This window comes from Trichomycterus rosablanca, chromosome 25 (assembly GCF_030014385.1).
Source record: "Trichomycterus rosablanca isolate fTriRos1 chromosome 25, fTriRos1.hap1, whole genome shotgun sequence".
NCBI lineage: Eukaryota > Metazoa > Chordata > Actinopteri > Siluriformes > Trichomycteridae > Trichomycterus > Trichomycterus rosablanca.
The window spans coordinates 7,914,118-7,936,584 of record NC_086012.1 but is presented as its reverse complement, the minus strand read 5'-3'; the positions used below and the strand labels follow the sequence as shown (position 1 = coordinate 7,936,584).

The 22,467-nt window shown below is 40.4% G+C and overlaps 1 protein-coding gene across 3 annotated transcripts in view; it reads right to left on the bottom strand.

Annotated features, from left to right (window-relative positions):
• The window catches only part of adcy8 (adenylate cyclase 8 (brain)), a 110,537-nt gene that overhangs the window by 8,118 nt on the left and 79,952 nt on the right, over positions 1-22,467 (bottom strand). For all 3 annotated transcript variants that reach the window (XM_062988179.1, XM_062988177.1, XM_062988178.1), the window contains 4 exons: positions 19,737-19,829; positions 19,221-19,408; positions 14,206-14,287; positions 5,946-6,104 (listed from right to left, as the gene is read on the bottom strand). In XM_062988179.1, coding sequence (XP_062844249.1) covers positions 5,946-6,104; positions 14,206-14,287; positions 19,221-19,408; positions 19,737-19,829 — 522 coding nt within the window. The remainder of the gene's footprint in view (positions 1-5,945; positions 6,105-14,205; positions 14,288-19,220; positions 19,409-19,736; positions 19,830-22,467) is intronic.

Sequence of the window (22,467 nt, the reverse complement as noted above, 5' to 3'; positions counted from 1 at the left end):
CTCCACTTCTTCAGGAAGGCTTTCCACAAAGTTTGAGTCTGTGGGAATTGTTCTAATTCAGTCAAAACAACATTTGTGAAATGGGACACTGATGTGAGACAAGATGGACTGGCCTGGAATTGACAGTCCAATTCAGTCCAAAAGCTTTAACTTTTGGGATGGCTCTGTGCAGGTCAGAGAAATTTGTATTTAGCATTTTTTCTGCAGTTCTCCAATTAACCTGACTGCATGTTTTTGGACTGTTGGAGGAAACCGGAGCTCCCGGAGGAAACCTACGCAGACACGGGGAGAACATGCAAACTCCTCACAGAAAGGACCCAGACTGCCCCGCCTGGGGATCGAACCCAGAACCTTCTTGAGGCGACAGTGCTACCCACTGAGCCACCGTGCCGCCCTCCTCGCAATCTAGTCATATCCAATTACTCGATTGCATTTTACTTCCTCTCTACTGCTGCTGACTTCCACTCTTGACCAAGGAGAGCCGTAACTAAAAAAAAGCCCCCTCCGAATCCTGTGCAATAGCCAACTGCATCTTTTCCCGTGCACAAGCTGAGATCATATGGAGCTATGCATATGGAGAGTCACGCATGATCCCAGTTATCCTGTCTCTTTGAAGGCGCTATTGATCAACCAGCAGAGGTCGTAACTGCATCCTCTTCTGCATCCAACAGTTGTCAAACAATGTCTTGAAAGATCCACAAACTGGAAACATAGATTTTATTTTATATAACTAATTTAGCAAGTGTGGCTAAAACAACTAAACTTAGTAATCAGAAAGGGTGTCTACATGCTTTTGACCATGTAGTGTATATAGGGTGGCCAAATTCATAGTAACAAAAAGGAGGACATTACACCCCAAAAAGCCGGACATTACACCAAAAAGACGGACGTCATATTAGGAACAGGGGGACATGATACTGCAACACACAGAATGAATCCAGAACCCATATAACAGAGTTTTTGACCAATTTAAGCAAGAATTCTATATCAAATGACTGTTTTACTCACTAAATGTTGTGTCTACTTTTTATATTTAAGTCTGTTCCTCGCTGCCTCCAAAAGTTTACTTTTTGGCATTTTCACCGCGTTCCTGATCATGAGAGCTGAGTGATTGACTCAGGTAGCGGTGTTTACAGGACAGAGAGGGCGGGCGAAATTCAACCACCCAATCACAGACTAGCATTTAGAGGGCGGACCTTCTCCGATTAAACAGTGGTAGCTCTATATGGAGTCAAATGAGGCTATTAAACCAATGAAATACAAAGCATTTGTTCTGACATGTACCTGAGCCAATGGTAAATAATATTGATCAAAAATGAAACCAGTTCACTCCAAAAGGAGGATTTTTAAGTGTCCGTCCTAGCGTTGCATGAATGGAGGACTGGCAGCTGAAAAGCCGGACTGTCCGGCCTAAAACCGGACGTCTGGCCACCCTAAGTGTATACAATGATTATGTGGCACAACCTCTGTTAAAAGGGCTATTTATTTACGTTTAATAATTGTTTTATGATAGGTCCAGCAACATTCGAAACACACCCTAGAAAGGCACCAATATATCCCAGTGCAACCCAAAAACTGGGCACGGGGAGAACATGACAAACTCCTTATATACAGTGACAGGAGGCAAGGAACCCTACAGAATCACTATGTCTCCCTTTACTAGCAATCTAGTAAATATGACAAAAAAATAAATAAATAAATAAATAAATATGTAAAAAATGTTTTGAGTGGTTTAATAATTATAAACAATCATAACACTGTGTGTGTGTGTGTGTATGTGCGTGCGTGTGTGTTTAAGCGTACATTGTGTTCGGATCACCTTTCTTTGCTCATTTGACACTAGCTCTGAATCACTGAGCTGAGAAAGGTGCGATGACGCAAGTTACTCCATTAAAACACACACACACACACACACACACACACACACACACACACACACACACACAGCATCACTTACCCTAAAATAGTTTAATTGTCTCAGTTGAAGCATAACATAATAAGTCTCTTCCTTATCATTGAACGGGATAATTAACGAAACTTAATACAGGCACTCCTATCTTTGTACCTTTCTACCTACTAAATTACACACACACACACACACACACACACACACACACACACACACACACACAGACACACACACACAGAGGCCTGACAGGTGTATTTTTAATAAGTCTAATCAGTGGACTTGAATGGGCTTTTTTATTCAATGAATCCTTCACTTTTTTGCATTAGTGAAGTCAGACACTGATGGTGGATGAAACAGTATGGCTCACAATCAGTGTTCCAATTTATCATGTTAAGCAGGGTTAAGGTCAGTGCTCTGTAAAGTTCCTTTAGAGCAAACTTGTCAATGTCACAAATTCAGCTCCTCTATTTTCCCAGAGCATGTTTAGTGTGTAGGTGCCACGCCCATGTCTTTGAGAGCACATGGTTGAGGAGTCTCCTTCAGCAGAGACTATCTTGGCTTTGACTGTCATGCTTTTGGTTTGTCTTGCTCATGTATTAGTTTGGTTAGCATGTTCATTAGTGCTGGCCAGATAAAGCCCCATGAAGCCTTAAAGCTTTCCTTTAAAAAAAAGTTCATTTTCTTAATTTCTCAAGGCTTAATGTGCACACAAACCCCCCTGCTGGTCAAAACCTTTATTGTCATTTAAACTATTTGTGATGGCCTCTTGGCTGTCTTGTCTTGTTCATGTTTGATTGCTCTTGTCCATGCTCTTGTCCATGCTCTTGTCCATGTTTAGAAGTCTTGTTTTGTGTTAGTATTGTTTATGTTTAGCTTTAGCATGGTTAGCTTAGCTTAGGGTCTAGACTAGTATAGTCAGGTTTAATGTGTGTTTAGTTTAGCAGTTAGCTTAGCATTTAGCTTAGGTTATATGTTGATAAGTCTTGTCCTGTGTAACCTGTCTTGTGTCTTTTGTTATTATTAAATACTTTGTTTAGCATCTCTGCGTGTGTCCGCCCCCTCTTGTCTCGTCTAGCCCATTCATTGCAGTCAAAATATGTCTTTATGGGTATTGCTTTGTGCACTTGCATGGGCATAAAGTCAAGAACAACTACAAACTCCATTTCCGGAGAATGCAATAAAAGCAAGAATCTGTGATTTGTTAATTTTGTGATTTGTCATGCTTTCAAACAGTCTGAATAGATTAAAAAGTCTATTCAGACTGTTTTGAACAAAAAGTGCAAAAGCCAACATCTATTATGGTATGGGGGTGCAACAAGTGCCCATGGCATGGGTAGCTTGCACATGTATGAAGGTACCTCTGAGTACACTGGGGTTTTAAAAAGACATATGCTACCATCACAGCATTGTCTTTTCCGAGAAAGGTAAATGGTTATCCATCTCCCCAGTGTACACCAACCAGGCATAACATTATGACCACTGACAGGTGAAGTGGATAACACTGATTATCTATTCATCACGGCACCTGTTAGTGGGTGGGATATATTAGGCAGCATTTTATCCTCAAAGTTGATGTGTTAGAAGCAGGAAAATGGACAAGCGTAAGGATTTGAGCAAGTCTGACAAGGCCCAAATTGTGATGGCTAGAAGACTGTGTCAGAGCATCTCCAAAACTGCAGGTCTTGTGGGGTGTTCCCGGTTTGCAGTGGTCAGTGTCTATCAAAAGTGGTTCAAGAAAGGAACAGTGGTAAACCAGCGACAGGGTCATGGGCGGCCAAAGCTCATGGATGCACGTTGGGAGCAAAGGCTGACCCGTGTGGTCCAATCCAACAGACAAGCTTCTGTAGCTCACATTGCTGAAGAAGTTAATGCTGACTGATAGAAAGGTGTTAGAATGAATACACAGTGCATCTCAGTTTATTGTGTATGGGGCAGCAAAAGGGGGACCAACACAATATTAGTCATAATGTTATGCCTGATCGGTGTATACTGAAAACATAAAAACAAAATGGAAAACTAAATTACTGACAGTTTGTTTTTCACATCACAGCTTATGTGCTCATGCTTATGTGATTCTGTTTCCCACATTTCATGCAGATATTTTGTTTTATTTCCATTAATACTTTTTGCTTTGTATTATTGGCAGTTACCTGTACTTGTTAATGCTTTATTGATGAAATGTTTGTTTATAAAATGCATTGTTTGAACAATGGACAGGCCAATCAAGGCCTTTCACACTTAAAATGCTAAAGAGGCTGCCAAACTTCATACCCAGACTTTGTTGCACTGTTTTTGAGGTTCAGGTACCAACTCAAAACTTAATTGTGAAGCACTATGATCCAGAATTTGCTGTTAAACCTATATAATGCTATAATGTAAGCGCACCATTACGATTCTGCACAAATTAGATACTCTACCTTTTTAAAAGCTTTATTAGCAAAACATCAGAAAGCCAAATCTTAGGTATGACATGAGCAGCAAACCGTGACTCCAAAACCTTAGTCTTCTACCACTGCCCCCCATCAGAAAAAAAAACCCAGTCTAGTTTACAGTGTCCGACAAAAGCGTTAGACCCAGTGCTAAAAAAATAATTAAAAGTTATATCAGACTTTGAGAATAAAGCTAAAATAATTAGAAATACAGTGGAAATATTAAGATTTCAAGAAAAAAGTCGTAACACTTAACAAACACAGTTCCTCTCCATTTTAGCGTCCTTATACTAATAACAAATTGATGCTGATCTGCCAGGAGATGAAAGTGTAACTTTTTTAATGTTCCTTATTTTAACATGAGGAGGTTAATTGCTATCTTCACCCTTTGGCCATAATGTTTCCACTTTATTCTTGAAGTATTTCAACATCAAAGTCCATCCATTTAGAGAGAAGACATGATTGGTAATTTTTCCTGTCATTTAAAATTGGTCTCTCATTGATAAGAAGTCTTATAATTTATAGCTGGACCAACATTCTTTCTAGAGACACCAGAGGGAGACAAGTGGCTTCCTTAATGCAGCGCTTCGCATTCCAACATACTGAATAGGAGGGGATGAAGGACTTATTTGTGTGTATGCCCATAATTTGCTTCACATTTTTACTTTTAGCTGGCAGTCCCCCCCGCACCAGGGCAGTCGCCCCCCTGGTGCGACATTACGAGATTTTTATGATTACGATTACGATACTTCTAAAACTAAAGCAATTCATTTTTCACCCACAGGAGACATGTTTGATTAGTCTCGCTGACCGCACACACACACACACACGCACGTTTGATGTTAGTTAGTTCAGTCTGAAAAAAACCTTAAAAATAGGGCTAACAGCGAAGATAAATCAGTGACAAAAACAATAACTGTTATAAGACTCTGTCTTTAAGAGAGGTGTATAGTGGGAGATGTGCTCTGTTCACAATATCGCTACAAGTGATTCAGGAGTCAATTCGTATGAAGCAAAGCGTAAGTTTATCTTCTCAGACATCTCTCCGTTTTTACTGTTATTAATGAATGCTGCAGTTTCAAATAAACACCAGCTACTGGAACATTTTGTGTGACTCACTTTCCTTACAGGTGGGACCCTTAATTAAACTGGCTATTACCACAGAGAGGTAAATCAGACTCGTTCTGCCCATGGAGATAAAAGTTACCTCACCTGAGTTTTCTGTCAGTCAGAGTATCCTGAACTAGCAAAGTAAATATTTCAATCAGCAAAATTGCATTGTATGTATGATGTGCACAACGTTTATTCTATTATTACACACATTTGTGAGCCTGTACTCAAGTAAGAGTAACAAGCCCCCCAAATTAAAACTCATGAGCTTGAACATTTCTCCCTAGAAAAGTTCTTAAGGAATTGTAACAATAAATGTTGCAGGTTAATACTACAGAAATCAAATGCTAAGATGCAGACAAAGTATTGGGATCCAATTAAATCATATTAGGAGTTGAGTAGAGCTTCCCACCATTGATGTTTTGTATTTCTAAGTGTGTTTATGAAGGCATGTGTAGATTTTGGTGTATGTGCAGTGTGTATGTCTGTGTTAGAACCTCATTGTCTCTGTCCTTCTCCAGAAAGTGGCGAGCAACATGACTGGGAAGAATGTTGCGCAGCATATTCTCATTGTGCTCTCGCAGCTCCCGCATTTCGTTGATCTCCTCCTTTGCCTGTACTCGCCACAGGAAGTCCAGCCGTGCTGTGTATTCAAGCTTTGAGAAGTGAGGGAAAAAAAAACCCATTTATGTCAGTGTGGTGTGTGGATATTGCACATATGAGTGATCTGAAATATAGTGGTCTGCAGATAACACACGTTTATCTATCTACTGTTTCTAAATCAGAAGAAGTCACAAACATTGAAAGTTATAAACATCATTTTTAGTAATGTTAAGACATTTTATAAAATGCAATAGAAACAACAGTCTGTGTTGTCCTTCATTCAACTGTTAAACAGTACAAAGAAAGAATAATAATATTTTGCAAATAAAAAGTTCTATTTGATGTCTGTAACACAATCAAAACAAGTTGAGACAGATGCATGTTTACCATTTTTACACCAACGTTCCTATTAATTTCATAATGGTTTGGCTCAATAATTTGCTGTTGTCTGATTCTCTTCTATGTCAGATCCGGACTGCAGACAGGCCAGTCAAGCACACACACTCTGTGTCTACAAAGCCACTGTTGTAGAGCATGCAGAATGACATCACATGGCCTGGCATTTTCTTACTGAAATAACCATGGACAACATTTATTACAGTAGCATGACCGTGTCTCATGCAATACAATCTAAGGGCCCAACATCTGCAGACATTCAGTAATGGTTTCTGGCCTTCCTCTACATGGACTGAGATTTCACCTGAATATTTCACCTGAATGTTTTCACAATATTATGTATCGCAGATGGTAAAAGATCTGAAGTATTTGCAATCTTGCATTAAGAGATGTTCTTTTTTAACTGAATTACAATTCTCTCAACTTTTATCACATATAAATGAGTCACAACTCATCTTTGTTTGAGCTGAGTCCTTGATGTATCCTTTTTTTATACCCAACTTTTGCAGACATCAAAGTCATTCTGTATGTTTACAAAATACAGTCAAGTAAGTCAGCCAAATATGTTGTACTATATTGTACTGTCAGTTAAATAAATATTTAATACATTTAACAAATCACTGATTCTTGTTTTATTGCATGTTATTAGATGGAACTTACTAGATGATTTGTGCTATGTGATAAACTGACATAACTGGACTGGTTAAAACTGTTTTACACAATTTGAATTCATTTCAGAAAAGAAATACAGTGCCTAAACACACAAATGCTCTTTTGACTTAACGGGCACATATTTCCACAGACCCACTCCAAAATGTTGTGAAAAGCCTTTCCAGGCGAATATTATAGCTACAAGGAGTTGGGGGACCTATATTAATGCCCATGGCTTTGGAATGTGATGTCCAAACCTTTATGCTGATGGGCTACAACAGCAGAAGACCACATTATTGTCACGTGGGAAGAAAGGACGCAAATGCAGAAGTCAAATAATAACAAAATGTTTTATTTATTTTGATAAGGACAACAGAAAAATAAACAGCTAACAAAAAACAGAACACAAAAACCCGATCGGAAACTCCGACGGAGCTGCTGACGCAACTAAATGAAAAAATAGACAAAGTGAAACCAAATATAAGAAAGCGGGACGCGAACCCTGGTCAGCCGCGTGACAGCCGGGAGCGTTACCACCGCACTGTAGTGGTGCTGGGAAACGGGAGCGCAAGGACCCCTAATACGTTTAGGAGCGGGGGGAGAGGAGGAGAACTCCGAGGAGCGCTAGACCTATCACCGCAATTAACTACCGCAGTGAACGGTCGGCGCGCTCTGGATCGCGGAGCTGACACACACCAATCTGAAACAAGAAGAAACAAAATAGACAAAGTTAGGCAGGCGTAGACTGCGGATTCGAACCGGGGTCTTTGGCACTACAACCGCTAGCTCAGCGGAGTCACCACCCAGCGGTTGGAGAATCCAATGTTCAGAATAACTAAAGGCACTGGTGCCAGAATACCTTCAGCGCTTTAACACAGCGCTGAGTGAAACCGCTAAAGCTAAATGCTAGCGCAAAAATGAACTGCAGTTTAAGGACTGCGCGGCGTCGCACCACACTGTATCTAAGAGACAAAAGAACATACCGATTACCTCAAACCTTGCGGTTTTACATACCCGAATGGCATACGCCACCAGGGCTACCAGCTAAGACTACGAACGTGTGGACGAGCTGCTACAATGGACCGAAAAACAAACAAAGGTGCGACACCCGCTGCTGTGTGGAGCTGGCTTAAATAGTCAGCCCCACAGCTGCGGGTGATCAGCACTAATTAGGGGGCCTGGTATAAGAGGCCTTTGTTTTCTGAGCTCTGTAATGTCTGCTTCGCTGGAAACCCGGGGCACGTTCACCAGCTACCACAGACCTCGTTATAGAACCCCCTCCTCTAGGGACAGCTCCTGAGGTCCCAAGACCCGCAGCTCGGTTGCGCCGGAACTCGCGGATCAGTTCAGGGTCCAGGATCTGGCGAGCCGGTACCCATGAACGTTCCTCAGGGCCGTAACCTTCCCAATCCACCAAGTATTGGGTGCTACCCTGAACCTTCCTGCTGTCAAGCAACCGGCGGACGGTGAAGGCAGGGGCACTCTGGATGATACGAGGGGCGGGAGGTTGGGGAGGGGGTAAAACTCCCCCGCACATAAATGGTCGGAGATGGGAGACATGAAAGGTTGGATGCACTTTCATACGGGGAGGAAGCTCCAACCTATACGTCACCGGATTAATCCGCTTTACCACCTTGAACGGACCAATGTACTTGGGTGCCAACTTATGTGGGGCACCTCGAACGGGGAGATCCCTCGTTGACACAAGTACTCGTTGGCCTGGCCGGAAGGTAAGAGCCGGCTGCCGCCTGCGGTCAGCTTTGCGCTTCACAGAGTGCTGGGTGGCCACAAGTGCCTGCCTAGCTTTGCGCCAGGCGGTGCGGCAGCGGCGGACATGAAGCTGTACAGACGGGACCGCTACCTGCTGCTCCTGCTCAGGAAAGAGCGGCGGAGGGTACCCGAACTGAGCCTCAAACGGTGACATTCCAATCGCCGAATGATGCAGGGTGTTGTGAGCAAACTCTGCCCATATCAACTTATCCGACCACGTGGTCGGATTCCCTGCCGTCAGGCACCTGAGCATCTTGCTCAGATCCTGGATCAGCCTCTCCGACTGCCCATTCGACTCCGGGTGGTAGCCGGAGGATAAGCTGGCCGTGGCGCCAATAAGTTGGCAAAAGGCCCGCCAGCACTGGCTTACAAACTGTGGACCCCGATCAGACACAATGTCAGATGGGACCCCATGTGCTCTCACCACATGATTCAGAATGATTTGCGCAGTACCCATGGCGGATGGTAGCTTGGGCAGTGGGATAAAAAGGCAAGATTTGGTAAACCGGTCGACAATTACCAATACCGCCGTGAACCCTCTGGACTTTGGCAAGCCTGTCACAAAGTCCAGAGAAATGTGGGACCACGGTCTAGCAGGTATTGGCAACGGATGAAGGAGGCCCCTCGGGCGCTCTCTGGGTGTCTTGTTCAGAGCACACACAGAGCAAGCACGGACAAAGTCACGTACCTGGTTCTCCATCCCCGGCCACCAAAATCTTCGGCGCAGCAAGACCAGGGACTTAGTCACACCTGGGTGCGCCGCAAATGGGGAAGCATGGGCCCATTCAAAAACCTGACGCCGTACGGATGAAGGTACGTACAGTCTGTCAGGAGGTCCCCCACCGGGGTCGGGTTCAGCCCGGTGGGCATCCCGAATGACCTTCGATATGCCCCATGTGACTGGGGCCGCTATCAGGGTCGAGGGGATCACAGGATCAGGTCCGGTCTCCGGCCTGGTCGGTTCCCACTGTCTAGACAGAGCGTCCGGTTTGACGTTTTTGGACCCCGGTCTATAAGACAGTGTAAAATTGAACCTTCCAAAAAATAAGGACCACCGGGCCTGACGGGAGTTCATCCTCTTGACTTGCTGGATGAATGACAGATTTTTGTGATCCGTCCAGACAAGAAAGGGATGTTTGGCCCCCTCGAGCCAGTGTCGCCACTCCTCTAATGCCAACTTAATGGCCAAGAGTTCCCTGTCTCCAACCGGGTAGTTCCGCTCGGCTGGAGTCAGGCGGTGCGAGAAGAAGGCACATGGATGCAGCTTCTTCCCTGGCCCCACTCTTTGGGACAAAACTGCCCCAGCTCCGACCTCGGAGGCATCCACTTCGACAACGAAGGGTTCCTCTGGGTCGGGCAACTGTAAAACGGGAGCAGTTGTCAAGAGTGTTTTTAGCTCGTCAAAAGCTTGTTGGGCCTGCACCGTCCATCGGAACGGACCTTTTCCTGTGAGGTCCGTTAACGGAGAGGCGACTGAGCTAAAGTTCTTAATGAAACGCCGAAAAAAGTTTGCAAAGCCCAAAAACCTTTGCAGTTGGCGTAAAGAACTTGGAGTTGGCCACTTCTCCACAGCCGATACCTTAGCCGAGTCCATGCGCAGGGTGCCCTCAGCCACTACAAACCCCAGGAACGAAACCGTGGGGGAGTGAAAGACTGACTTCTCCAGCTTGACAAACAAATGGTTGTCGAGCAAAAGCTGGAGAACTCGTCGGACATGCCCTATATGCTCGTCGATGGACCGACTAAAGATAAGAATATCGTCTAAGTAAACATAGACGAATTTACCAAGAGTCTCCCGCAAGACCTCATTGATAAATCTCTGGAAGACTGCGGGGGCATTCATTAACCCAAATGGCATCACCAGGTATTCATAGTGGCCAGTGGGCGTAATGAACGCAGTCTTCCACTCATCCCCCTGCCTGATCCGGATCAAATTGTACGCGCTGCGAAGATCGAGCTTGGAAAAAACAGAAGCTCGCTGAAGGGCTTCGAAAGCCGTGGCCATCAGCGGCAGCGGGTACCGATGTATGTTTTCATGCAAACATGCTACAGTGCAGGGTTGTTGTTGTCACATATTTCATTTAAAAATTCTCCTCACATTCTATATCTGGGACAGGTCAAGACAGCAAGCAGGCCAGTTTAGTACTCATACTTGGACTTGTTGCTGATAACAGTCTGGATGGTCCTTTTTGTCTTTGGTCCGGAACACACGGCATCCATTTCTTACAAAAAAGTGGAATACTAATTCGTCCGACCACAGTACTCATTTTCACTGTGTTTTAGTCCATCCCAGAAAACTAAACGCCACTTCTGGACATCGTTAACAAAAGGCTTCTTTTTTGCACAGTAAAGTTTTAAGTGGCATTTGTAAATCCAACTCCATATGTTAGTGCTTAACAACGGTATGCCAAAGTTATCCCTTGCCCATATGGCTATATGAGCTATTGATGAATGACTGTTCTTGATGCAGTGCTTGCTGAGGGATTGGAGATCTCAGGTGTTCAGTTTGGGCTTAAGCCCTTGCCTATTACACACTTAAATTCCTCAGATTTCTTAAATTATTTAATGATATTATGAAATATGTAAATTTTTTCCAATCTCTTTTGAGAAATACTCTTTTTAAACATTTAAATAATTTTCTTACACATTTGTTGATAATTTGGATTTGGTTTTCTGCCAAGTTTTGCTCCTCAAAGACTCGCGTGGTCACTGCTTTTGTTCCAAATCATGATTAAGCTCAAGGTGCACAGCTTTTGTGCTGATGTTAATGCCAGAAGATTTTGGAACTGCAGTTATTGAGTCAGCAGAGCGTTGGTTATATAAACATGACAATGGAATAAATCAGCTGTGGAATGTGCTAGAACAGGATATTTTTAGCATTTTTTATCCTTTTTACCCTTTGCTTTTATCAACCTTCCAAAATATGCTTACAGTTGGTTTGCTGGTCCTGTGTGAGTGAGGGTGTTACTGTATATTAATGAATTAATGTCTCAATAAATGTATAGAATAGGCTATTAAAAGCAGAGCATATGATCTGAAATGAATCATTTTAAATGAACAGCAAATATAAGCCATGTGATTAGCTTTGTCAAACCTGTAAAGAAAATATATTATTTACACAATGTTTTTATTTACTTGGAATAACCAATACAGGTGTTTTATTCGTATTTGTGTGTGTTTTATCATTACATTTTTGCAAAAAAAAAAATGTAAATGTTGTTGTAAATTAGAGCATTACCACACTGAATGACACTGTGGACACTTTTTGGAATGAACAATTGTTCCATGCACTCCTTCATACATCATCATTTAGATATAACTGGGATAAACGAGGTTAAAGCTTGACATTGCTCGCTCTCCCATACTGAAAATTAATCTCCTAACAGTTTGAGCAAAAACTGTGAACAGTGTGTGTGTGTGAGTGTGGTGTGAGAGAGAGAAAGATTAAAATGGATGCACTGTGAAAGATGATTTGTGAAGTAATTAAATGAGCAAGTCAAAGCAATCAGTGCATATGTGAGATGGGATGTATGTCTTATTTCTAAAATCCTAGTAAATGTAAGTGGCTATTAAAGAGATTTAGAAACCAGACATTAATGTCATCTTCATCCTCACATTGCCTCTCTCTCGACTATACACACAAGATTAAAATGTTGCTAGTAAATTGTATGATGCAAAGAGAAACACAAATCATTCTTAGATTAGATAAACAACTGAGCCTTTTCTGTCTTTTTTGTCTTAAAGACAGATTCAAGAGATTTAACAAATCACAAATTATTTTACTACATTCTAAATGTCCCAATAACTACTATCAGATGTCATCTCCATGCCAAAAGATTATTTGCTTGCCATGAAAAGCCTTTCCTGTAATCTAATCACAAATGTAAGCACCTGAAGCTTGCTGAAGACTACTGGGACTTTGACTGAAATCATGTTCTATGGTCAGATGAAACAAAATTAAGCTTTTTGGTAACAAGCTTCCAAACATGTTGGGATATGCGCAAGATAATTTCATTGTATTAATGTATATGTATACAGTGGTGCCCTTAAACTCAATGTTTACCTTAAACTCTATATTTTCAGCTTTTTATATATTTATTTATTTAATTTTAAATTAACAATGAACAGTCGCTTTGTTCAGCGCTCGGCTTGAGAGGTGCAGTAAGACGTAAGTTCTCTCCACTAATAAAATGTATTAGTTGATTTAGTACAATAAGTCACGTTTTGTGCTTTGTGCACCTCCACACTCTATAGGAAATTATAGCACAGCTAGCACAAAAGCTACTATGCCGCTTTCTCATGTGAATGCGCCTTTACTAAACGAAATACGGTATTCCAAGATTAAGCATCTCCACAATTAAGAAGCATAAGGAAACAATAAAGAAGTAAGGTAAAGTGTAGGTTTTATTGTATTTATATTGCTTTTTAACTGTTTCCAATTTTATATCAGTATTTTTTATATTATATTTGTGTTATTTTACTTTTTTTTTTTTTACATTTCCGTCATTTAGCAGACGCTTTTATCCAAAGTGACTTACAGTTGTGACAGTTTACAATCTAAGCAATTGAGGGTTAAGGGCCTTGTTCAAGGGCCCAACAGTGGCAATCTGGCAGTGGTGGGGATTGAACCAGCAACCTTCTGATTACTGGTCCAGTACCTTAACCACTGGGCTACAGCTGCCCTGTATATGGCAAATTTTGTGTTTTTTGTGTAGAAGTGTCAACAACAACCCCATTGTTTTACATAAGCCTAAAATATATGCAGTTCCACGGGATCATGGAACACATTAACAGGTTTCCCATACATCCTTATGGGGAAAAAACACCTTGAAACTTAATGCCTTTTAAACTCAACATCACTCTCAGAACCAATTGACGTTGAGTTTCAAGATACCACTGTATATGGCAAATAAAGGTATTCCATCCTATACCATTTTTTTAAAATAAATTTTTCATTTATTTCATTTACTGGACTATAATACAGCTATTATAAATTTCTACACAAAAGCAACACCAGATCCATTAATTGATATTTCCACCATCCCTAATTTTTTACTCGTCATCTCTTTTATATTCCAGTTTATCAAACCCTGTCTCTCACACTCTGTTTCTATACCTCACAAGAGAGAGAGAGAGAGAGAGAGAGAGAGAGAACTTAATTCCATAGAGCCTTTAGATATTGCTTAAGAAGTGAGAAGCCTTATTAAATAGCCACTGCCACAGCAATGTTTCCTGGTAGCACATGACCTTATAAAGGTAAGCAAGACATAAGAGAATGTGATGGAAAAGTGTGTGTTTGTGTGTGTGTGTGTGTGTGTGTGTGTGTGTGACATTCACCTGTTGTCCATGATAGAATACCGCTAGAAGGAACATAGCCATGAGCAGCAGAGATGTCCTCTTTGTTCCCAGAAAGCTTTGGCTGTTGTTGGAGTAACAGGTAAAAGAAAAGCACAAAAGCAGAAGTGAGCTTAACTGGATTCAGAGCGTTCATGAAGCACATTCTGCTGATTTTTAAGACAGACCACATTAAAAAACATATGAGCCAGGGGGGCCGGTTTTATATTCAGCACTATTAAAAAGTATTTGTCACCATCCAAATTGTCTTAAGTTATGTTTTCATTTTTTTCCACACTAAATAGAACTGCCCATTTCAAGCTCAAGGGACCTGCCACAGAATCTCAAATAAGTTTAAGTTAGAACGTTGCCCAGGTTAAAAATGTTGTTGCTTTTAAACTCTTTAGAGTTAGACTTGCTCTTGTGCATTGAATCATTGTACTGTTGCAAAACCCACTTGTTATTGAACTTAATATCAGACCAGACATTCTCTTTTAGGAGCAGTTTTCATGGTTTGGTCAGTCTACACCACTATGTTTCTCCCAGTTAGCAAAGGTTTTCTTTTGCAAATATCCCATGAATATCTTTTCTGCCCAGTCTCTTTCTAATGATAAAATCATGAAGGCTGACTTTTTCTGGGGTAAGCAGGGTTTAAAGTTCACCAGATGCTTTTCTGGGTTATTCTATGACTGGATGATTCACCAATGTTTTCTTAGAGAAATTATGTTAGGCCAACCACTGGTATGATTCAATACTGTTTCAAATTTCCTGCATTTGGTCCAAATACCCAAAACCCAAATAATGTTGTTACTGTTTTGGGGTGATATATTTAATAGCATTACTTTTCATTTTTCTGAAATTTAATTTTATTGCACTATTGTTTGTCCTTCTGCCTCTTCTGGCACCACTTGAGATTGGCTGCCTGTTACAGTGTTCCGTGTCTTCTTGATTGTTTGTTATTGTGTTGTCTACATCAGAGATCAGCTGTTAGCATTGAAGAGCTAGGCGGCCTTGTCTGCAACATGACGGCTGGAGATTTCAGCGGATCTGAGATGTAAGTTTTGGGGCTGCAAAGCACAAGCGAAATAGCAGGCAAAAAAGAGATGTCAGTCTTATCTCCCCTCTATCGTAATTGGGAACGTACGCTTGCTGGCAAACAAAATAGACGAACTGTCTGCTCTAATACGAACACAACAGGATTGCTGGAAATGTAGCATAACGTGTGTACTAAACCTGCATGCTTCACCACTCTGAGCAGTCAGGTTAGAGGAAATGTGAAGGGCTTCGAGTTGTGTTTGGAGTAATCCTGTTACTGTTAAAGAGGTCATTTGCAAATGGCAAATGGAATTGTTTTTGGTTTCTGTGTGTCCATATTAATCAAAGTTTAAGTGGATTTATAGCAGTGTCTGGAGACTTTAACAGTGCTTTTATTTCCTCATTTCTATCAACATTTACTTTAAGTCCAACAACAGGACACTGGACCGTCTGTATGCTAACGCTAAAGAGTCTTACAGCTTAACAGCCTTTCCACCTTTGGGGAGATTTGATAACAGCGGCATACACCTCATCCCCCACTATAAGCCTCTAGTGCAGCGCCAACCAGTGACCACCAGGACAGTGAGGACACATGCAAATGAGCTGAGCCGTTTCAGAACATGCACTTAAGCTGAAACATTTCTACACTAGGTTTGACAATGGCCATCTCCCACCCATCCATCAAGAGGTATCATCCCTAATACCTCTGCCTCCCCCACAGATCCTCAGGTAACACAATCCTCAGTACCTCAATGTAGCTCCTCTATCTTACTCTTTACTTCTTCCACCAATTCGATTACACCAATAAACAGCCATCACCCTTTCTAACAGAGAACCCCTCCCCCTAACCACCACCCACCCAAAGGAGAGATACCGTAGCTCCTTTCTACCTTCTGCTGTCAGGCTATACAACCAGCACCGCCCCAAACGCAGATAATCACCTCCATCACAATAATTCACATAATTCTTAATTTTCTCTGAAGTGCAATAACTTTTTTAATATGTACAATACCTGCTGTACCTGCTGTACTTTGTGCAATACTTTTTAATAACCGTGCAATATTTGGTTAACTTTCTTTAAAAATACTGTTTATATTAAAAAATTTTTTTTTTTTACATATTCTTACTTTCTACTTTTTAATATATGTGTACATATGTGTAAACACTTTGTATGTGTTGCTGTAACACTGCAAATTTCCCCCGTGGGATAATAAAAGGCTATCTTATCTTATCTTGGATGATGATTCTCGGATAATACAGTCATTGTGGGTTGCATCAGAGGTGGACAAGAGGAAGAGTACAGGGCTCTGGTGAAGGACTTTGTGGAGTGGTATAAAAGGAACCAGCTACAGCTATCAGCAAGACCAAGAAGATGGTGAATTTTAAGAGGTCCAATGCTGCCTTTGTTACAAGTTACCACTGATGATGTGGATGTCAAAGTGGTTGGAACCTACAAATACCTGGAAGTACATTTAAATTACAAATTGAAGTAGACTACTAACACAGATATTGTGTGTATAAGAGGAGCCAGAGTTGCCTCTGTTGTCTAAGGAAGCTTTGACCCTCTGGTGTGTACATGTCCTGGAGCAACAGCCACCTTCACAGCTTCTTTCCCCAGACCATTACCATACTAAACAAGGACTATTCCCACATCCTTCTGCTTTAACAAATGCACATGGATTTTATCATACATGCTGCATATCACGAGTGTCTTCCACATCTTTCCCTTATGCAGTCAATGCACATATGCACCTTTTCTACTTAAAATAATATAAACACACAATTTTTCACTTGCAGTTTGTCAGTGTACTGTACTGTACATATTCACTGCACACTTTGTCTGATGCTATACAGTTTATGTCCCTGTTGTATTGTTTATTCTATGTTTATATATAATATACCTTTTCTGTTATTTAATTAGATCTATATGACACCTGCACCAAGAAAAAAATACTTGTATTATTCCTTGTATCAGTTGTGTTAATTTGGATTTCCTGGAAACTGTCGTTGAATGAAGGACACTTAACAAACTTCTAACGATTATGGAAAAGCCACCCACCCCCTTCTTTCTACTATGAAGGAACAAAAAAGTGTTTTCAGCAACAGGCTTAAACAGGTGTGTGCTCCCACCGCTATCAGACTCTACAATGACTCTCCCTAGCGCTAATGCATCCCAGACCTCTTGTTGCTGACTGATTAGGATTGGCCTACAAAAAATATTTGGCTTTACTTGGTCCTACATGCTGGATCAGCACTCAGCGATGGTGCTGCTACCTCTATGCTTACACAGCTTATGCCACTTATCCTCTACCTGATGCCACTTAGATTCCAAATTATTATTTCTTAATTCTCCAGAATATTGTTATTATTATTAAGTTGTTCTTAAAATTAATATTGCAAAAGCAACTGTTAATATGAAGAGTTCTTTGTATTCGAAAATAGTGTTAAACATACGTTACACCACTGTTATCAAAATTTTGCATGTTGCAGGGTTAATATTAGTGGTTAATATTAGTTAATATAAAGTGGAGAAATGGGTACAGAGGACATTACATTAAAGCGGTAAAATGAGTTAAAATCAAAAACTGAAATATCTTATTCAAAATGTATTCAACCCTTTTATTTACTAGAGACAAAATTGTCACCCTGTCTGATTTAACGTGCACATACAGAATGATTTCTGTATTCTTTTCATCCATTCCTTAATATTTTCAGTCTCCCTGTCCCTGCTGCCAAGAAGCACCCCCATAGCATGATGCTGCCATTACCATGTTTCACCATAGGGATAGTTTAGCCAGATGTTGTGCAGTGTCTGTTTTATTTTTGCCAAACATAGTGATTGCTGTTTAGCTCATAGAGTTCAACTGTAATTCATTCTTGGAAAAAAAAATGTGCTTAGTCATTATAAGTGTTAAGTGTAGATTGATGGATAATGTGGTAATTATATCCATTCAATAATGTGTGCAAAAAGTTAAGGGGTCTGAATGCATTCTGAATTCACTGTCTTTACACACCACTGTAGAGTAACTAAAAGAGTAACTAAAAAACTGATCGTCCTCGGTGGTAGAAATGCTAGTTTTTTGTTATTGGGTTGTTATTACTGTCAGTCATACTAGTCTGATTATTTGAAAGTAGTCTTGTAATGCAATATGTAATATTGTGTGATGGGAGTTGGGTGAAAAATAAGTATCAAATGTCTCATTACTACCATATTAATTAGAAGATTATATTACACTGATTGTGTCATGTTTAAGACTAACACAGAAAAAACAGTCTAAATAAACATTATGTGTACAAGAGAGACAGTGTTCAGTTAACAACTACAAACTTATGACCAACTACAACCAAAACATTTGAAGGTTAAAAGATTAAAGTAATGTCCCAAATGTTGCAATCTGTTAGTGACAGGGTATGAACCAGTAATCTTCTAGTACCTTATCTGCTGAGCTACCAAGGCACAGAAACAACAGTAGGCCTGTTTTGCAGCATCTATTTTAGGAGCTGTAATCTAACAATGGAGTTTATTTTGTAAATTGGATTTAACTCTAGATGTTAAAAGTACACAGAACATGAGGACAGATTTAGAAGAGAAAGCCTGTGTTTTTTGCCTGTGCTCATATTCGCTGCAGACTCAATAATATGTCTAGACTGTAAGATTGATTTGATAGATAAAAATGGAAAATCAATGCATAATTAAGCAGTCTCAGGAATTCAAGAACCGCTAAACAAAATGTGTAATAAGGATGTATTATATAGCATATTTTTATTTTTAAACTTAGAGCGTAGTAAGTACAAAATGTAGTCTAACATTAACTAAGATAGTGAAGAACTTGGCCACTCTGAATAAATTCATAAGCCCTCTCCCTCTTTAGACACAGACATATTAAGAGAGACTTGAACTTGAAACTTGGGTCTCTACGGTGGTAGAATTTTTAAATATTTTAAATACCACTAATAGGTTAATTATGTGTGTAAGTGCTGACCTCTGATTAGTGAAGCCATCATAGCCAGACATAGTGTCATAGCGGGTGAACAGCGAGTGGTAGAAAGCTTCAGTCAGTAGTGAATAGATAGCGATCATCAGTAGCAGGATGGCCAACTTCAGGACAGAGTTTAGGCGGAGAAATACAGCGCACGTTACCATAGCCAACACGCCTGTAAACACAAAGTACTGGAGAAGAGAAACCAAAAGACAAATGTTAAATTATCTACATTAATGTATAACCTATACATGTAAATCAGTAAAAGGTACCATCTTTTTTATTACTTCAAAATATTTTTATATTGTATTGAATTCTCTAAATTTATTTAAAAAAAATTTGATTTATTTGGAGTGAATATTCCTTTTTATTAAGTCTAGCTAAATAAAAAGCCAGATAGTGTTATTTTTTAAACAGCTACACTATTTGTATTTTTGAACTGTATAGACTAAATGTTATTTGTGTAATGTATTTAAAGTTAAGATGTCTTGCATTAAGTGGATCGAAAGAAGAACAAACCTCTGGGTAAAGACAGCCAGGAATGGAAGCTGAAGCATCAAATGTACCATTTCTGAACACATCCCAGATTGTTTTGTCAACATTACACCATAACTAGAAGAAAGGAAAAAAAGAATATATATTTATGACAAAATAAAAAATATGTTTCAAACATTTAATTAAGATTGATTGTAGGTCTTTGTATGAATCCAGTGGCGATTTCTCTAAGACTGCAAGGGAAGCTCAGCTTGCCCTAAAATGTCAAAAATTAAATGGTCAAATACTGTATGTACAGTTGTGTTAACATTTCATTGACTACACATGCGTTAGAACACGTTCATCTTGAAGACGAGTTTGTTCAGAATCAGCTACTTATCACAAATCGACTGACTCAAACTTCTCATACATTCCCTTAGCGTCAATGCATTTGCCCGCAGAAGCTGAGCATCTATTCACTTCAATGGGACTGCATGGAAGGGTTTTTTTCATTGCTTCGAAACTCGCCGGTCATTGGATAAATGCCACGACTTTGTCCTGCCCCTGGACGCTGAGCGTCTCTGGGGGTGAATGGAGCTGTGGGCGGGTCTGTACGCTGAGCTTCTACAAGATGATTGGAGGATCAGTCAAAGGGCTGAATCCCGTTTTAATTGACAGCTAGTTTGATCTCTACAGCGTCACTTAATCACTGAGAGCTTCAGTCCCATCGCAGATTTTGCGAGTGAAGTCGAAAGACAAACTGCAACCCATTTCAGGCCATTTTCTTGAAAAGGAATGGAGGGCAGAATTTATATATAAATAAATTGAAAAAAAAAAAAAAATTATGATGTAAGCCGACAATAAGCGTCCCCTCTTTGAAAGACCAGCAGCCGCCACTGTATGAATCTCATTGTTTTTGTCGACACTGTAAATTTTGTATTTTCTTGCACACGTGTTTTGTGTTGCACCACGGTCCAGGAGAAACGTTGTTTCATTTTAGTATGTACTTATACTGTATACAGCAGAAATAACAATAAAGCCTCTTAAAAGGCTTGTTTTGCAATCATTGTTCCCTTTAAACCTGAAGGTGTTTAATGTGGTTGAGGTCACGGCTCTGTGAAATTCACTGGAGTATTACCACTCTGAAGTTGTCAAACTATGTCTTTACGGACCTTGTTTTGTGCACAAGGGGACAGTCACACTGGGAAATGTAAAGGCTCTTGTTGCCACTGGGTGTCCACGTATGTGTGTCCATATAGTGTATACTATATATATATGCACATCTGCCCGCCAATCAAAAAATATTGTATGCAAAATGCATAACCACACATAAATAAAAGCTCAGTATAACAAATGTTATAGAATATCATATTGACTATGGAGCTATTTCTAGAGTAGCTAAAACTACTCTAGAAATAGAAAAACTGTTCCCAATGTAGTATTAATAGCTCCTTTGACAATTAATTTTATATTTACACAAGTAAAATGTTTTATCCTGGTGGAAATGTGAATAAAATAGGAAAAGACTGTAGCAGGAATTAAAATTCTTTTCACATTTACAAGGAAAAGCAATTTCTTTATATCACATTGTTAGGCACACATTGAAGAGGCTGCTATTAAAAGCACTTCAAAGAACACAATACTTATTGTTGATCTAGCTTCACTTAGTTGTCAGGAGGCTCTGTGAGATAGATAGATAGATGATAGATAGATAGATAGATAGATAGATAGATAGATAGATAGATAGATAGATAGATAGATAGATAGATAGATACTTTATTGATCCCGAAGGAAATTAGAGAGGTATTTAATCAAAGCTTTATTCTCAACTGTGTTTCTGATATGCAAACGGGAGCATCTTGACAAAGAGTTATACAGTTGCAGTCAGAAAAAAATCAACCCTTTGTACTTTAAAAGGTATTATAGTGATGTGAATAGAATTGAATAAAATATACTACAACAAGTCTTTGTAAATAAAGAAAGGCTATTTATTGATACATGCAATACAAGCTATTTTGCAAACATCTCTGTCCTGGCGTTAATCCCGCAGTGCAGGGTCCGCTCTTGTGCACTTGTCTTCTCCAAATGGCGCGATCTAAGATGTCTTCTGGGGCCGCGTTGACAATCTTCATGTCTACATTGTTACGATCCAGCCACCGCATCTTTGGTCGCCCCCTTGGCCGGCGCCCTTGAGGGTTCAGTTGCAGGGCTGTTCGGGCCACTGAATCTGCCTTGCTCCGCATGATGTGTCCATACAGCCTCGCCTCTCTCATCTTTTCTTGGATATGGGCAATGCTCAGATGTTTCCGGACGTCCTCGTTGGTGATGTGGTCCCGCCGTGTTAGCCCCAGACTCCACCTGAGCATCCGCATCTCCATGACATGGAGGGCTTGCTCATGTTTTACAGATGCCAGCTAGCACTCGGTGCCATATAGGGCCACTGGGCGGACGACGGTCTTATATATTTTGGCTTTGAGATGGTCAGGCATATGGCGGTCGCAAAGCACTCCTGTGACTTGGCGCCACCTCAGCTATGCCGCGTTGATCCGGGCTTGGGCATCAGGAAGGGTGTTGCCATCGCTACTGATGATGGAGCCAAGGTATTTAAATTTTGTACTGCCATGCTTTACTGTAGGCTGGGTGTTCTTTTTAGCATATGCTTCAGGCCTGAAATATTCCGGTTTTGTTTCATTGTTCTACAGAACACAATCCCAAAACATCTCTGCTATATCCATTTGATTTTAAGCATATTGGAGCTGACTTTTATTGTGCTTTT